Source organism: Orbicella faveolata, unplaced genomic scaffold, assembly GCF_042242905.1.
Source record: "Orbicella faveolata isolate gen_17 unplaced genomic scaffold, um_ofav_v1 contig_35, whole genome shotgun sequence".
Lineage (NCBI taxonomy): Eukaryota > Metazoa > Cnidaria > Anthozoa > Scleractinia > Merulinidae > Orbicella > Orbicella faveolata.
In genome coordinates, this window is record NW_028301564.1 from 1,803,721 (window position 1) to 1,816,600 (window position 12,880).

General features: G+C 37.5%; 1 protein-coding gene across 1 annotated transcript; it reads left to right on the plus strand.

The window, feature by feature from the left end:
• The first annotated feature begins 1,533 nt into the window (after positions 1-1,533).
• Positions 1,534-2,730, plus strand: LOC110044123 (CUB and peptidase domain-containing protein 1-like). The gene is made up of 2 exons (XM_089273413.1): positions 1,534-1,650; positions 2,541-2,730. The coding sequence occupies exons 1-2, from the start codon at positions 1,595-1,597 to the stop codon at positions 2,719-2,721; spliced, it is 237 nt and encodes a 78-aa protein (XP_089129539.1). The 5' UTR covers positions 1,534-1,594; the 3' UTR covers positions 2,722-2,730.
• Positions 2,731-12,880: the final 10,150 nt, after the last annotated feature.

Consider the following 12,880-nt stretch of genomic DNA (forward strand, 5'->3'; position numbering starts at 1 on the left):
GGCTGATATAGTACTAATTATTTATAGATACGACTATTTGATAATCAGCAATGAAGATGGCCACACATTTGGAGTGTACTGTGGTGATAGAACCGGCAAAAAAGTTCTTGTGACCGGAGACCTCGTCGTAATAAAATTCCACTCTGACCGTTCTGCCCCAAGACGAGGATTCGTCATGGTGTTTACTGCCGTTTCACTAGGTAAGCTAGCCTGCTATGCAGGCATTTTCCGTGTGTTCACGAATTACAGCGGTATTAGCTCGCGATCGAGTAGATTCGCGGCCATGTTGGTTGAGAAAAAGTGGGCGGGAAGGGAGTGGGGAAGAAGAGGAAGAAAAATCTCCACACTGCACCAATCAGAGACTCCATTCGTGGACGAACGGCGTTTCTCGAAAAAACAGTGACATCCGGCAGGTGTTTTTTTCCTTCCCCTCCCCTTTTCCGTTACTCCTCTTTCAGCCTAACACCCACTCCCTAGGATACCTTTTCGTCTCTCCCCGAGTCTCTTCCGAGTTTAAATCCAAAGATGGCGCTCTCTTGGTCAAAATGCGCTCGATCGATCGCCAAAATACGCCTGCATTGTAGGCTATAGGTAAGTATAAAATAAAACATAGTTTTCAGCTTTTTATCTTTGCCCTATCAATACAGGTGGAATCTGCATGCAGAAACTTTTCACATTCACCCAAATGCCACCTAGATTTGTGGCCTTGTCTGAAATATATACCTGGAGACAACTCGATATGAACGTCGGTCATCATGATGGTAGCCACAATACGACGGGCATTTTTTTTTTTGTAAATTTTTAATTTTGCATTTTCCTGATTTTTTTTTTTAATTGAAATAAACTTCCTTTTACATTCTTTTACATTTATTTTTTCACTGTTTTGTTAGTTTTAATTAGTTCTAAACCACCTTGAGTGGTGTCTAACGCCGTAGAGAAATCAGACAATCTAAATTGGGGAATCAGAATGCCATGCACTTTTATAAAAATTTAAAAATAATATATCTATAAGCGTAAAATGTATCGCTCACAATTGCCTTTCATCCTCACAGGGAATGGTACACAATCATTGCCTTTGAAAGGTAAGCAATGTTGAGAAGTGATAGTTAAACTTAAACGCCTTCTTTAACTCGGGGATAAGGGATATGGCCAAAAATTATCAAATTTCTGGTCCAGCAACAGAATGCATGAGAATATTTTCTGGCTAGAGGTCCAATGACGCAAGACTGATTAGATTACTTGGTGCGCAAGATGCAGCGTACGTAATTAAAAAAGTAGAAATTTTCAAGTTAAAATTTGATATTATTAGTAAAGCTAGAAATCTTCGATCTTTCTCGATGAAGTACCCTAGACAGAAGCAACAAATAGTACCAATAAAAAAAATATAGTTACCTTACTCCAAGGGCGGTGTAGCGAACTGAGTGCTGTGCAACGCTGTCAATTTACATGTAGAAAGCTGATTCCCTCCAAACACGTGCACTTTGCTCCAACAGAGTGTGGATCAGTGGTAAACAACTCACTGGAAAGTCCCGGATATCCAAACAACTATCCAGACAATACACACTGTGTTTACGAGGTTCCTATTCCACAAAACATGGAGATTAACATTTACTTCAGCGACTTTGAAGTGGAGCAGGGTCCAGTTTGCAGGTAATAAATAAGTGATGAATTAATCAGCTATAAAGCGGTTTTCAGAGAGTAATCAGGCAATTACTTTGGTTCTGGTTTGGTTTTACTATGGTTTGAGATTTGGTAAGTGGTCTAATTGGTAAGTAATTGATTTGGTTTTGGTTTTAGGACAACCGCTCTGGCATGGTTACGCAATTCGGAAAGCTTATTACCCAACTGCACTCGGTTGAATGCAGTTTATTGTTATAAAATAAATTAAAACCTATGTACTTGTACTTAAGCGCAATGAGGCCCTTTGTCTGGTTCCTGTAGACTACGTATTCCTTATTATCTCGAAAGAACAACACAATCCTCGTATTACAAATTTTAGTGTGTTATAACATTTACAGATTTTTACCCGTCGTTGTAAAAACATGTGAAACCACACCACGCGTCAAAAGTGTCGTACACTGAATATAATTGACTTTAGCGAGGTGTTATTGATGTAACTATACCATAGCTACCCATGACGCGCTCATGATCTGTATCATGCTGTAAACAAAGATTTCGTATGTTTCATAATAAATTATTTTGGGTCGGCCTTCTAAGCTTGCGAAGAATTCAATGCAGAAAAGTGGGTTTATAGACCCTTTTCATAAATGGCTGCCAATTATAAATTCTTTTGTAAGTATTAAAATTCGCCCGACTGACCTCGTTTTTGAGTTGACAATTCAAAAGAATTGTTACTCCCAAACGAGTTTAGTGAGGCTAATTTAAATGAATACAAAAGAATTCTAAATTAGCAGCCATTTATGAAAAGGGTCTATTAGCTTCTCGCAGGGCGTGTATAGGAGGTCAGTGGGCGCCTTTGGGTGTGTTTTCCAATGATATCTTGCTCGCAAAATATTTCATGTCACATTGTGTCATTGTAGCTACGACTATGTGCAGATTATCAATGACAAAAATGAGACAATTGGAGTGTATTGTGGCTCGCATACGGGACAGGACCTCCGTTTAAATGGTCGCCACGTGGTTCTAATATTCCATTCAGACTACAGCCTGCAGGAAAGAGGATTTCTGATAGCACTTAGATTTAGTCCAATCTGTAAGTAAAATAAAAAATGCAGCTTGTTCCTCCTCTGTAGAGATTTTGATTTGTTGTTTACGAAGCATGCTTTGCTATCCAGTGACATTCAGAAAGCAGAAATCGAATGCGGAATGAAATTTGCAGTGATTAGTAGTTGTTTAGCACCCGAAGTCTCAATATACTCAATATTCTAGACGATCGCTTGGGGATTTTAAAACTGTGACCAAATAGAGAGGTCCATACATCGTAGACTTTCACACACTAACAAAGGCCGCTAATAAGTGGCATCTCAGCCAAAAGTGAAGCAACTGTGCAAGGGCGGGGGAGTGCTCCCTCATATGGGCTATATAGGTATGTACGGCCCCAAAGGGGATAGATTTTCAGCCGTTTTGGTCAGAAAAAGGGTTTCGATTTATTTTCTGAATAGGGTATGGGTTTTACACTCTTGTCGTGAATTGGGTGTGTTTTTTTTAGAAGAAGCTACTTTTTTCATCATTATCGATAAGACCATCATCAAAAGCTCTTCATAAATTATGTTTAGGGCAACTGTGCCAGCTGCAACGGCTATAAATAGGGCATTGAATTTTTGGTCAGGTCATCAATAGGGAAGGGAAAATCGCAGATTTTGGTCATAGATAGGATGAGGGTTTGGGACGCGGGCCGCACACCCCTATCCAATTTTTCTAGGAGTACCCCTCTGAGCAAGGATGATCCTTTTCAGTGACCCACCGACTAGATCTCAGGAACGAAATGTTATCAGTTGTAATTTAACTAATCTGACTTGTTTCTTTAGTTCCTCCTAAGGTTATGGTAGCAGATCCTGTCGTGAAAGCTTTATCTGGCTACAAAGTGTCTCCATGCTCAGTCAATGGGACTTTTCCCATAAACACACAACTGATAAAGAACTCTAAAACACTGGCGAACTCAGACACCAGCATAATAACCATGACGTTGAACGAGGAAGGAAACTACACTTGTCTGGCCAAAAGCAAGTATGGAACTGATGCAAAAAACTTCACAGTTGTTTTAAACGGTGAGTCCACTCCGACAGAAAAGTGTATTGTTTTCGTTTTCATTTAGGTGTCCATATTGGATCATTTACTCTAAATGGAGCGGGTTGCTTGTAATGACCGAAGTATTTTACAGATCTAGTGAAGGAAATTTAAAATTAATTACAGTTAGCTTAATTGAAAGGGAAATGACAGAGTTTTGGTCGCTCTTTAATTATCCAGCTCAATATAGGTTTATATCATTTTCTGCCTTCGTCGTTAGATTGTGGACCGCGATGTTCTCATTACTGGTCCAAGTACTCGGGAAATACTCTGAGGTGCAGAGAAGCCACTTCTAACTTGAACATCATTAAATGTACTCCCATAACAACTAAGAAACTGTAAGATTGTCTAATTAAATATTTATTGTTTTAATTTAACTTTTATCTTCAGTTTTAATTTTAGTCTTTTGCAGCAGTGGTGCTGGAGAGGATCGAGGGCGCACTGAAACACCCACGGCTGGAGACTGAACCCATGTGACCATTCATATGTTTATTGGGTGTTGGATAAGAAACGTCGCAGATTCTTGTGATATTTCATGCACGTAGTTGTATAAAAATTAATACTGAAAAATTCGCATTTTCTTGCAGGTTAGTAACTTCGAGCAACTTTTCTCATTCTTCTGTTGGAAGCTTTTCTAGCCTAAAAAATATACTGTGGCTGTAAGTTTATATAGTTGGTTTTGTAAGTTGAAATCTTCTCATTCTTTTTGGCCCTTTTTCTCTGTCCATCAATGTTGTTTATCACACTATGCTTCCCTATCTGTCCACATGTTTCGGGATTCCATCATCTCCATGTCATCGTGTTTGTACCAACGTACAAAACGTAGGGGAAACTTAGCAAGTGTGCTTAAATGTTAGCAGATTGAGTACATTATTCTTCAAAGATTGTAAAGTGCTGACATTTTTCTTAGATGTCTTATGGATATAGATTGATGTATAGCTTTATTTAATTCCTGCCTAGCCTATTTTTAGTAGTCCAACTCGATTTCCGCAGTAATTCTGTCACAACAGCTGTTTCAAAAAAAACGGCAAAGTGCAACGAACACCATTTTATGTTTTTCCTCGACGTTCCAGGCGTTACTCCAAATTGCATGATTGCTAAATAAGTGTACTTTCCTTGGTCTTCACCAATGCCATCACAGAGGCTCGCGATTGGCTAGGGAAAAAAGGAACATTGAAATTATTTCACTGCTTGGGGTTATTATATTTTACCAATATCTAATAGTTTTCTTAAGTTTTATTGTTTACGTATATTGCATGATTCCTTTAATAAGATTAATAATAGTAATTGAAAATATTTATACAGAGACTACTACAGAAACGGCATTACATTTCTTCCCGGAGACGTGTTCGCCAACATGACGAATTTGGAAATCGTGTAAGTAAATTGTCGTGGAATACCCGATATTTAGAAAATAGCCCAAAGAAAAATAAGGCGCTGATTGGTTTCGAATCGTGTTTTTGTTTAACATTTAGATGATGAGCTCGAGATTTCTATTTAAACAGTAGAGTGTTTCTGTCGAGGAACTATCGGCTGATAGTGCCCCGGGGAAATTTGACTTCTTAAAGCTGAGGAAACACTCACCTAACGGCTCGTGTTCCTACAGCATTTCTCATTCTCCCGAACTTACACTCGTGTTTCTTTAACTCTCTATAAACACAGTACTTGTTTTCTATTTCTTAATTGTTGCCTACAAATGGACACTCTGTTATCATTTGTAGGAACGGTCTTTGATCACTAACATCATATCATCATTGTAAGATTGTGGTAAAAAGGTCTTTGTGGTAGCTGATTCATATGCATCATGGCTCAGATTATGTTTACTATTATTATACAGAGACTTCTCTTCAAACGCTATCACATCCCTACCTGAGGGAATTTTTGCTACGCTGACAAATCTGAAGGAGCTGTAAGTGCATGAAACTTCGTTTATAACAACTGCCTTGTTGCTCAGCATTGAAGCATTTCATTAATTAAAGAACATTATTTTATAAAACATTGCGAAAAAATGTTGAGAAAAGTAAAACCAGTTTAAAAAAGTTGAAAATAGTGTGACGAAGTTACGACGTTCCCTTAACGTCACTATCAAGTCAGAGATGAGTGCAAATGAGTGCAAATGTAGAAGAAAATTAAAATAATTCTTAAGAGATTCGAAATAATAAAATAAAAATGCGATGGTCATACAATCATGTGTTAGCACGCAGAGTCACAAAAAATGTTTGGCGCGAATATTCTTTCACTCAAATAGAGTATTTCGCTCAAAAAGACTCTTTTCGCGCCAATTTTTTATAGTTAGATTATAAAGCAAACCTCTTTTTTCTACGGATATTTTTATTATTCTAATTGGGTAAATGAGAAGCTAAAAAGAACAGCTATTTATTCAACAGAGATTTCTCTTCAAATGACATTACAATTCTTCCCGAGAGAATTTTTGACGAACTGACAAATCTGAGAGAGCTGTGAGTTAACTTTTCTTTATAAACAATGCATTAGTTCGTGTGTTTATCTGCTCGAAAAGTATTTTATTCTTACCCATAAAGTAAAGTAGGAAAAATTGTTTCATAGAATACACGACTTATGTTTGTGACGATTGTTTCACAGAGATTTCTCTTCAAACGACATCACATTTCTTCCAGAGAGAATTTTTGCCAAATTGGCGAATCTGAGAGAGTTGTGAGTTAACTTTTCTTTACAAACAATGCATACGTGCGCATGTTTTTTTTGCTCAAAAATTAATTTATTCTTATCCATAATGTAAATTAGAACAGTTTTTACAGAGGATGCACGACTTATACTTATGACTATTGTTTCACAGAGATTTCGCTTCAAACGTCATTAAATCTCTACCCGAGGGAATTTTTTCCACGCTGACCAGTTTAACCGAGCTGTGAGTGATTTTTTTTTTCCTGTTAACGCTGCATTGATAAGGATGACTAAGTCCAACGTAACTCCCTCACGACTAACAGAACCACAATGTTCAAACCTCAGTTAGAATCGTAAACTATTGCTTTTTGTAGAGAGAGATTAAAATCGGATCGGAGAACCTGCAAAAAAAAAAAACCCTTAGAACCTTGCCTCGATGCGTCATTCCTGCTCTCCGTAATAGGCTAATCTTTTCTGACGTCATTGTTTACATTTTTCCTCATTAACATACGACTTTGCGCAGAGAAGACATAACACTAGACACATATTGACTAAAAAAATTAAAGAGCTTGTGAAACGTAGTAATTGGGGAAATATTTGGCTATTTAGGTGTAAGATTCAAGAAGAAATTAGCTTTCAAAAACTGCAAAATTTCTGAATGGGAAAAGCACTTATGAGTTCATACAATCTTTGTAAAATTTTGAGTTTTTAATCATTTCAGAATTCAGAACCGATAATTTTGTAGCTTGATCAGAGGCTGTATCGCTTATGCAATGAGGCAAATATCGCAAACAATGATTCCCATACATTATGCATGGGCAAAAAAAATAAATAAATAAATAAATAAATAAATAAAATAAAACCTAGCCAATATATACCTTTTAATCATATTTCCTTTATTACCACGTTAAAATTGTTATATTTTCCCTGTCTGCAGAGATTTTTCTTCAAACGCTATTGCATTCTTACATGGCAAACTTTTTGCGCAGCTAAGAAATCTGAAAGACTTGTAAGTATACGACCCCTGATTCAGAAAGTTATCTGTGTTCCCATTCAACGTCTAATTTTGTGTTTAAAAGGAAATCGACTTTTTCTGGATATTTATTCATTTATTTGTATTACTGAAAGTTAAAACCATACAAGAAACTTGCTTTCCCTACAGGAATTTTGCCTCAAACAATATTTCAGTCCTGCCCGATGGAGTGTTTAACAACCTGACAAGTCTGGCTAACCTGTAAGCTTAGTAAAAGACAACAATTGCAAACTCAGAACACACACCGCGAGTAGTTTAATATCTGCATAGATTTGTTCGCATATTGACTGATATTTTTGGAACTTCGAAGAAATGTTACATTTAACCTGTCCAGCTACGTGACGATAGTTAATTTTTTTTTTCCAGCGATATATATTCAAATCCGATCACAGTTTTACCCGAGGAAATATTTTCGCCACTAAAACGTCTGAGGAATCTGTAAGACACTGAAATCCTGGGATGAGAACTGAAGTTTCAACAATTGAAACAATGTGATAAACCATCGTTTCTTTTTCTTGATGATTCATTTCTCTAGGGATTTCTCCAAGGCTGCTTTTACAGAGCTACCTGACAAAATATTTGCTCACCTTACGACGCTACAGGAGTTGTAAGTAAAATGATAATGAATCTTAAAGGAGCTACGTCACAATTTGCCCATCGTGAAAAGTTTAGCCTAAATTCATCAAGTTCGTCATTTGTAATCCGTGTTCATGATCTTCTCTGCTTTTGACAATCTTTGATCCTTTGTGATTTATTATTACCTCTTTGGTTTTTTTTTTTTTCTTTTTTTTTTTTTTTTTTTTTCATCTATGTAAACTTTTATTTTCAGGCTTCCTTCAATTTTAAGGTAATTTTGTACGCGGCCAAAATAAATCAAAATGTCGTGACTGAGCTCCGCTAACACTGCAACAAAGTAGTCCATAACAAATGCATAAAGAAATTGAGCAATACTCGTGAGATACGATTGTCATTGAGCTAGGCGATCAAACACGTTTTGTTGTCGTTAAATGAAAGTGTTGTTTACATACAAAATCTTAGATTGGAATCTTTGCAGGCTTAGAGCTCTTGGATTTCTGATTAGGCGAGTAAAAACTTCCACAGGAAAAAAGGCTTTTTTGAAGATTGAAATGACGAAGCATGGGAAGCTCATGAATGTTCGTCCGATTTACTTCAATATTGAACAAGGCAGAGGCTCGATTTCACTTCATGCACTACAGCTGCAGGAGCCAAGGTCTCCATGGAGAACCCAAAGTTTCGGTGGAACTTAATGACAAGCTAGGCCTGAACTATGTCTTGTTTTCTCAAACAGGTATTTCTCTTCAAAATTTCTTACTGTTTTACCCGACAGAATACTTGGCAATCTGAGGAATCTGATATGGCTGTAAGAGAAACGGGAAGCTAAAACATAACTCGTTAGATGATTTACGTGCTATGAACGGCACAAGAGGAAATGTAATTCCTGCTGTAAAATTGTAATCATATATAGGCACGCGCCCTATAGGTTGCGTGGTCATCTTACACCATCTTGTGACGATTATGACATATCACTAGATCAGTTCTTCACTTTATACAAGAAATGAGATATGAGCCCATCCTTTACATAGTTAACATAGTTTTGATTTAAATGCTGGGAAAGTTAGAGGAATTTAGATAGTATTCATGAATTTTCTAACTTGCTGCCAGCATAGCAGCCTACAAACAACTCAAATTTAAATTTTTCCAAACTCAAATTCTCTTAAGGTGATTCCTTAGTATTACATTGCGCATCCCTACTGCGCACGATTTTCGGGTCATTAGCGCGCGCACATAAGCGCGTGCACGTACAAACCGGAAGAGATTTCCCTCAAACTAAGCTCGATAGCGAAATAAATGCTCCTTTTCTCTTAAATGAGCACGGTGATCCCAACTTTTTATTCAATAATTTCAATGAGAACAATATCCTCAATAACTCAGAAAAAAACTAGCAGAAGTCTATGGCTACTTTTTTGGCAAATGAAATAAATACTACAGAGGGAGACATAACAGGCCCAACAGCGCATGTCCAAATTATGTTTCCTTTAAAGGATAAAAAATGTAGGGTATTGGAAAACATTTTTTCTGGGACGTAGATGAATAAACAATTAAGGAAAGTCAAATTCTGTGTGATATAACACCCTCCATTGAAAAATCATCGAGCTTATTTGTTGCGCAGGGAGATTACCAAAAGTCACCTAAATAATCGTATTTGTCAGCATCGTGGCGTGAAAACAAGCACGGTGACCCCCTCTTTTTACTACGTTTTTAATATCTCCTTGTCCTGTAACAACAGCATACCAAGTTTCATCGGGAATCTATAGCGGATTCTTTTGCTAGGGAATCACCTTAAATTTTCTCGGCCGTTGAATTTTAAGTTTCTTACTGATTGACCCGTGTCAAATGCTAACCTTTAAGGTCGCCGCACATGAGCCGATTTTTGGTCGGCTGAAAAAAAACCTTCACTTGTCGGCTAGTTTGCGGTGAATTCAGGCAAGTCTGTGACAAGATCGGGGCTTGTCGGGCGATATCTGATAGTGCTAGATTTCAAAACGTCTGTCGGTTAGTGTGCGGTGGACAAGGACAATTTGTCAGGGCTTGCGCGCATCAGTCAATTAGAAAATGTCGTGAGAGTCGCGTCTGTGGAAAGTAGGCGCCATCTTGATTTTGGATGACTCGGCCCCAAGCCTCAACGCAGTTAGTCGCGACAAAAAGTCGGCCAGTGTGCGGCACGCTGATGGCCAAAAAAATTTTAACCTGATTTGACCCCGACAAAAAATCTGCAGTTCTACGACAAAAAATCGGCTAGTGTGCGGCAGCCTTTAACAAATTGTAAGTAGCTTCATTAGGCTTCTAAATATAATATAAAATAATTCCATACCTCAACAAGAGATATCAGAGAAATAAGACTTCATTAAGTAGGTTTTATGGCTCATAGAAAATTGGTTAAATGTATTTATCTTGTTAAGGTTATTGCTCATCTGATTACAATTTTTTCGATTTGTCAGACATATCACTTCAAATTACGCTCTTACATCATTACCTGACCAAATATTTGCTAACCTCACAAGTCTGGAATTTCTGTAAGTTATTATACCTTAGTAGGCGAAAGCTTCAACCCTGGGACATGCAGGCTAACTCATACTCCATCTGGGTACAGGGAGGAGGGGGTGGATGGAAATCATCCCCTGGGGTTTCGTTCTGTTAAGGCACATCGAGATAAATTTACATTGATTAGATAGCCCTGAGCTTGCTCTACAAAATGATACCATTTTTGTTGGTTATAACGTCATATGACGTCAAATGACTTCAATTGACCCGCCATCTTGGATTTCGCTATTTTCTTAACAAGCTAAGACATAACGGAAATAAATACAAAATCAAGCCAGAATGCTTATAAAATGTAAAAATTGGTCGATTTCTGAAATTTCATGAAGACAACTGAAAAAAATATAGAATTATGTCAAAAAAGTCGATTTTTGGCCAGGCCTACATGATATTTGCGCCCCCCAAGGCTTCGCCCCTCTTGTTCGTCCGAGGGTTAATGGATACTAGCATGAATGACTCCAGTTACAAATATTTCTCGCACCCATAAATTTTGTACATGTAAAGAAATGTAATCCCCAACCCTAACCAAACTTTTCCTTTAGTTCTGGGTCAGTTGCAATTGCTAACCTTTTTCTTTACACAGGTATATTTATTCAAACTCAATTACATCTTTATCTGAAGGAGTGTTTGCGAACCTCCAAAAACTGGAATTTCTGTGAGTAAAACAGAGTTGCATGAGGCTGTTAGTGTATTCTATCTATTCGTTCGTTTCTACTGTGGCGATCTGTAAGATATCCTACCAGGCTGATTACAACCTAATGAACAACTGGGTTGGGTTGGGCGTGCTTTCTATCTCTGTTATTAGCACTTTTTTAGTTTGGAATTTCTGCGAAGAGTGTTAAAACCTTTCGTTGACTGTTCGAAAAAAAAAACACGTTTATGATAGGCCACGTTCGATATAGCAATATTATAACATGGCTCCGAGCTTTCGTGTCAAAATTGTAAAATTTTAAAGTTTCTTTTGTCTCTTAATTCCCAAAAGAGACTTGAATACAAAGAAAACAACACCAAATATAGAAGTTTGTCCTGAAAGCCTCGGAGCCATGTTAGAATATTGATATATCGAACATGGCCTATTATGAGAACTGTTTGTCCACTAACGTTATTTTCTTGATCATTGTTACCACCGCAGCTGTGTTTTGACATGCACAGCCCGGGGATGGGGGGACTCCCAGATAAAAAGGGCGGTGTGCTCGTCGTACCTGTTAGGGGTTGAAAAAAGCGGTAATAGTACCTCTTAGGGTGTTCAGCCTCAAAATGTCCTTAGCAGAAGATTTCGCGGTGCCTTTTACAGGGATTGACCCGAAAAAATATGACAGGACATAATGGAAGTGTTGTTTTAGAATTGGTACCTCTTAGGGGTGAAAATACTCCGAGCTAAGCCCTCTAAATAGGATCTTGTTACCTTTTAGGGGTTCTTTTCCAAATTTCCCACGAGCAACCTCCGTCCTTTGTATTTGGAAGTTCCTCCCCCCCTTCCCCCCGGGATGCACACGACTCAAATTTGGAAATTTGAAAGACCAGTCTTTATTGCTGTAATATTTCCTTTCATGATTTGTAAAGGACCTCGCATTGTTAGTGCATTTATAAATTAAATATTTATCATATATCAAATTTTATTAAAGTATGACTTTCCTTTGATGTCCAAGTAAAGGTAAAGTTAAAGGTAAACTTTATTTAGCCAGGGTGGTCCATTCAGCGACGGAGCTGATATCCAGAGGGGCACTGGACTAAAAATATAATAATTAAAAATAAAAAACATCGTGATAATTTAAAAATACAAGATAAAATTTAAGAAATACAAGATAGTGTCAATTGCCATCGTAATTTTGCATTTGTTTGGTTTTTTAAAGGGTATCTTTATTTCCTCACTTTGTGTTTACGTTTCTTCTTAAAAGGGATTTCTCCTCGAACGCTATTGCAGTTTTACCTGATGGACTGTTTGCTAACCTAACAGACCTGCGAGTACTGTAAGATAGTGCAGCCTGTAGGCAAGACGAAACAAAGACGATATACTTGTTTGCATTTTTGTTTATCGAATACAAATGTGGTGGAACTACATGAAAAAAGATGTTGCAAAAATGTATCGACAACACGTTTGTCCGAGTTACGACATGTCATCGCTGAAACGTCATGTATTTAATTCGTTACTGTTTATTCTAACATGTGTACTAAGTAAATCATAATGGTTAGTACTCAGAACGTCGGATCGAGAGGTCCTAGTTCGATTCCTTTGTAGAAAAGTTATGCCCTTTTTTGTTTTCCTCTTTGCAGTCATTTTCATTATAACGCCATAAAATTTCTTCCTGATGGAATATTCTCCACACTGGAAAACTT

Excerpts from the sequence above, each read along its gene's own strand:
- LOC110044123 (XM_089273413.1), top strand. The coding sequence starts at position 1,595 with ATGGAGATTAACATTTACTTCAGCGACTTTGAAGTGGAGCAGGGTCCA. Across the intron at positions 1,651-2,540 it reads GAGCAGGGTCCAGTTTGCAG|CTACGACTATGTGCAGATTA; the intron begins GTAATAAATAAG and ends GTGTCATTGTAG.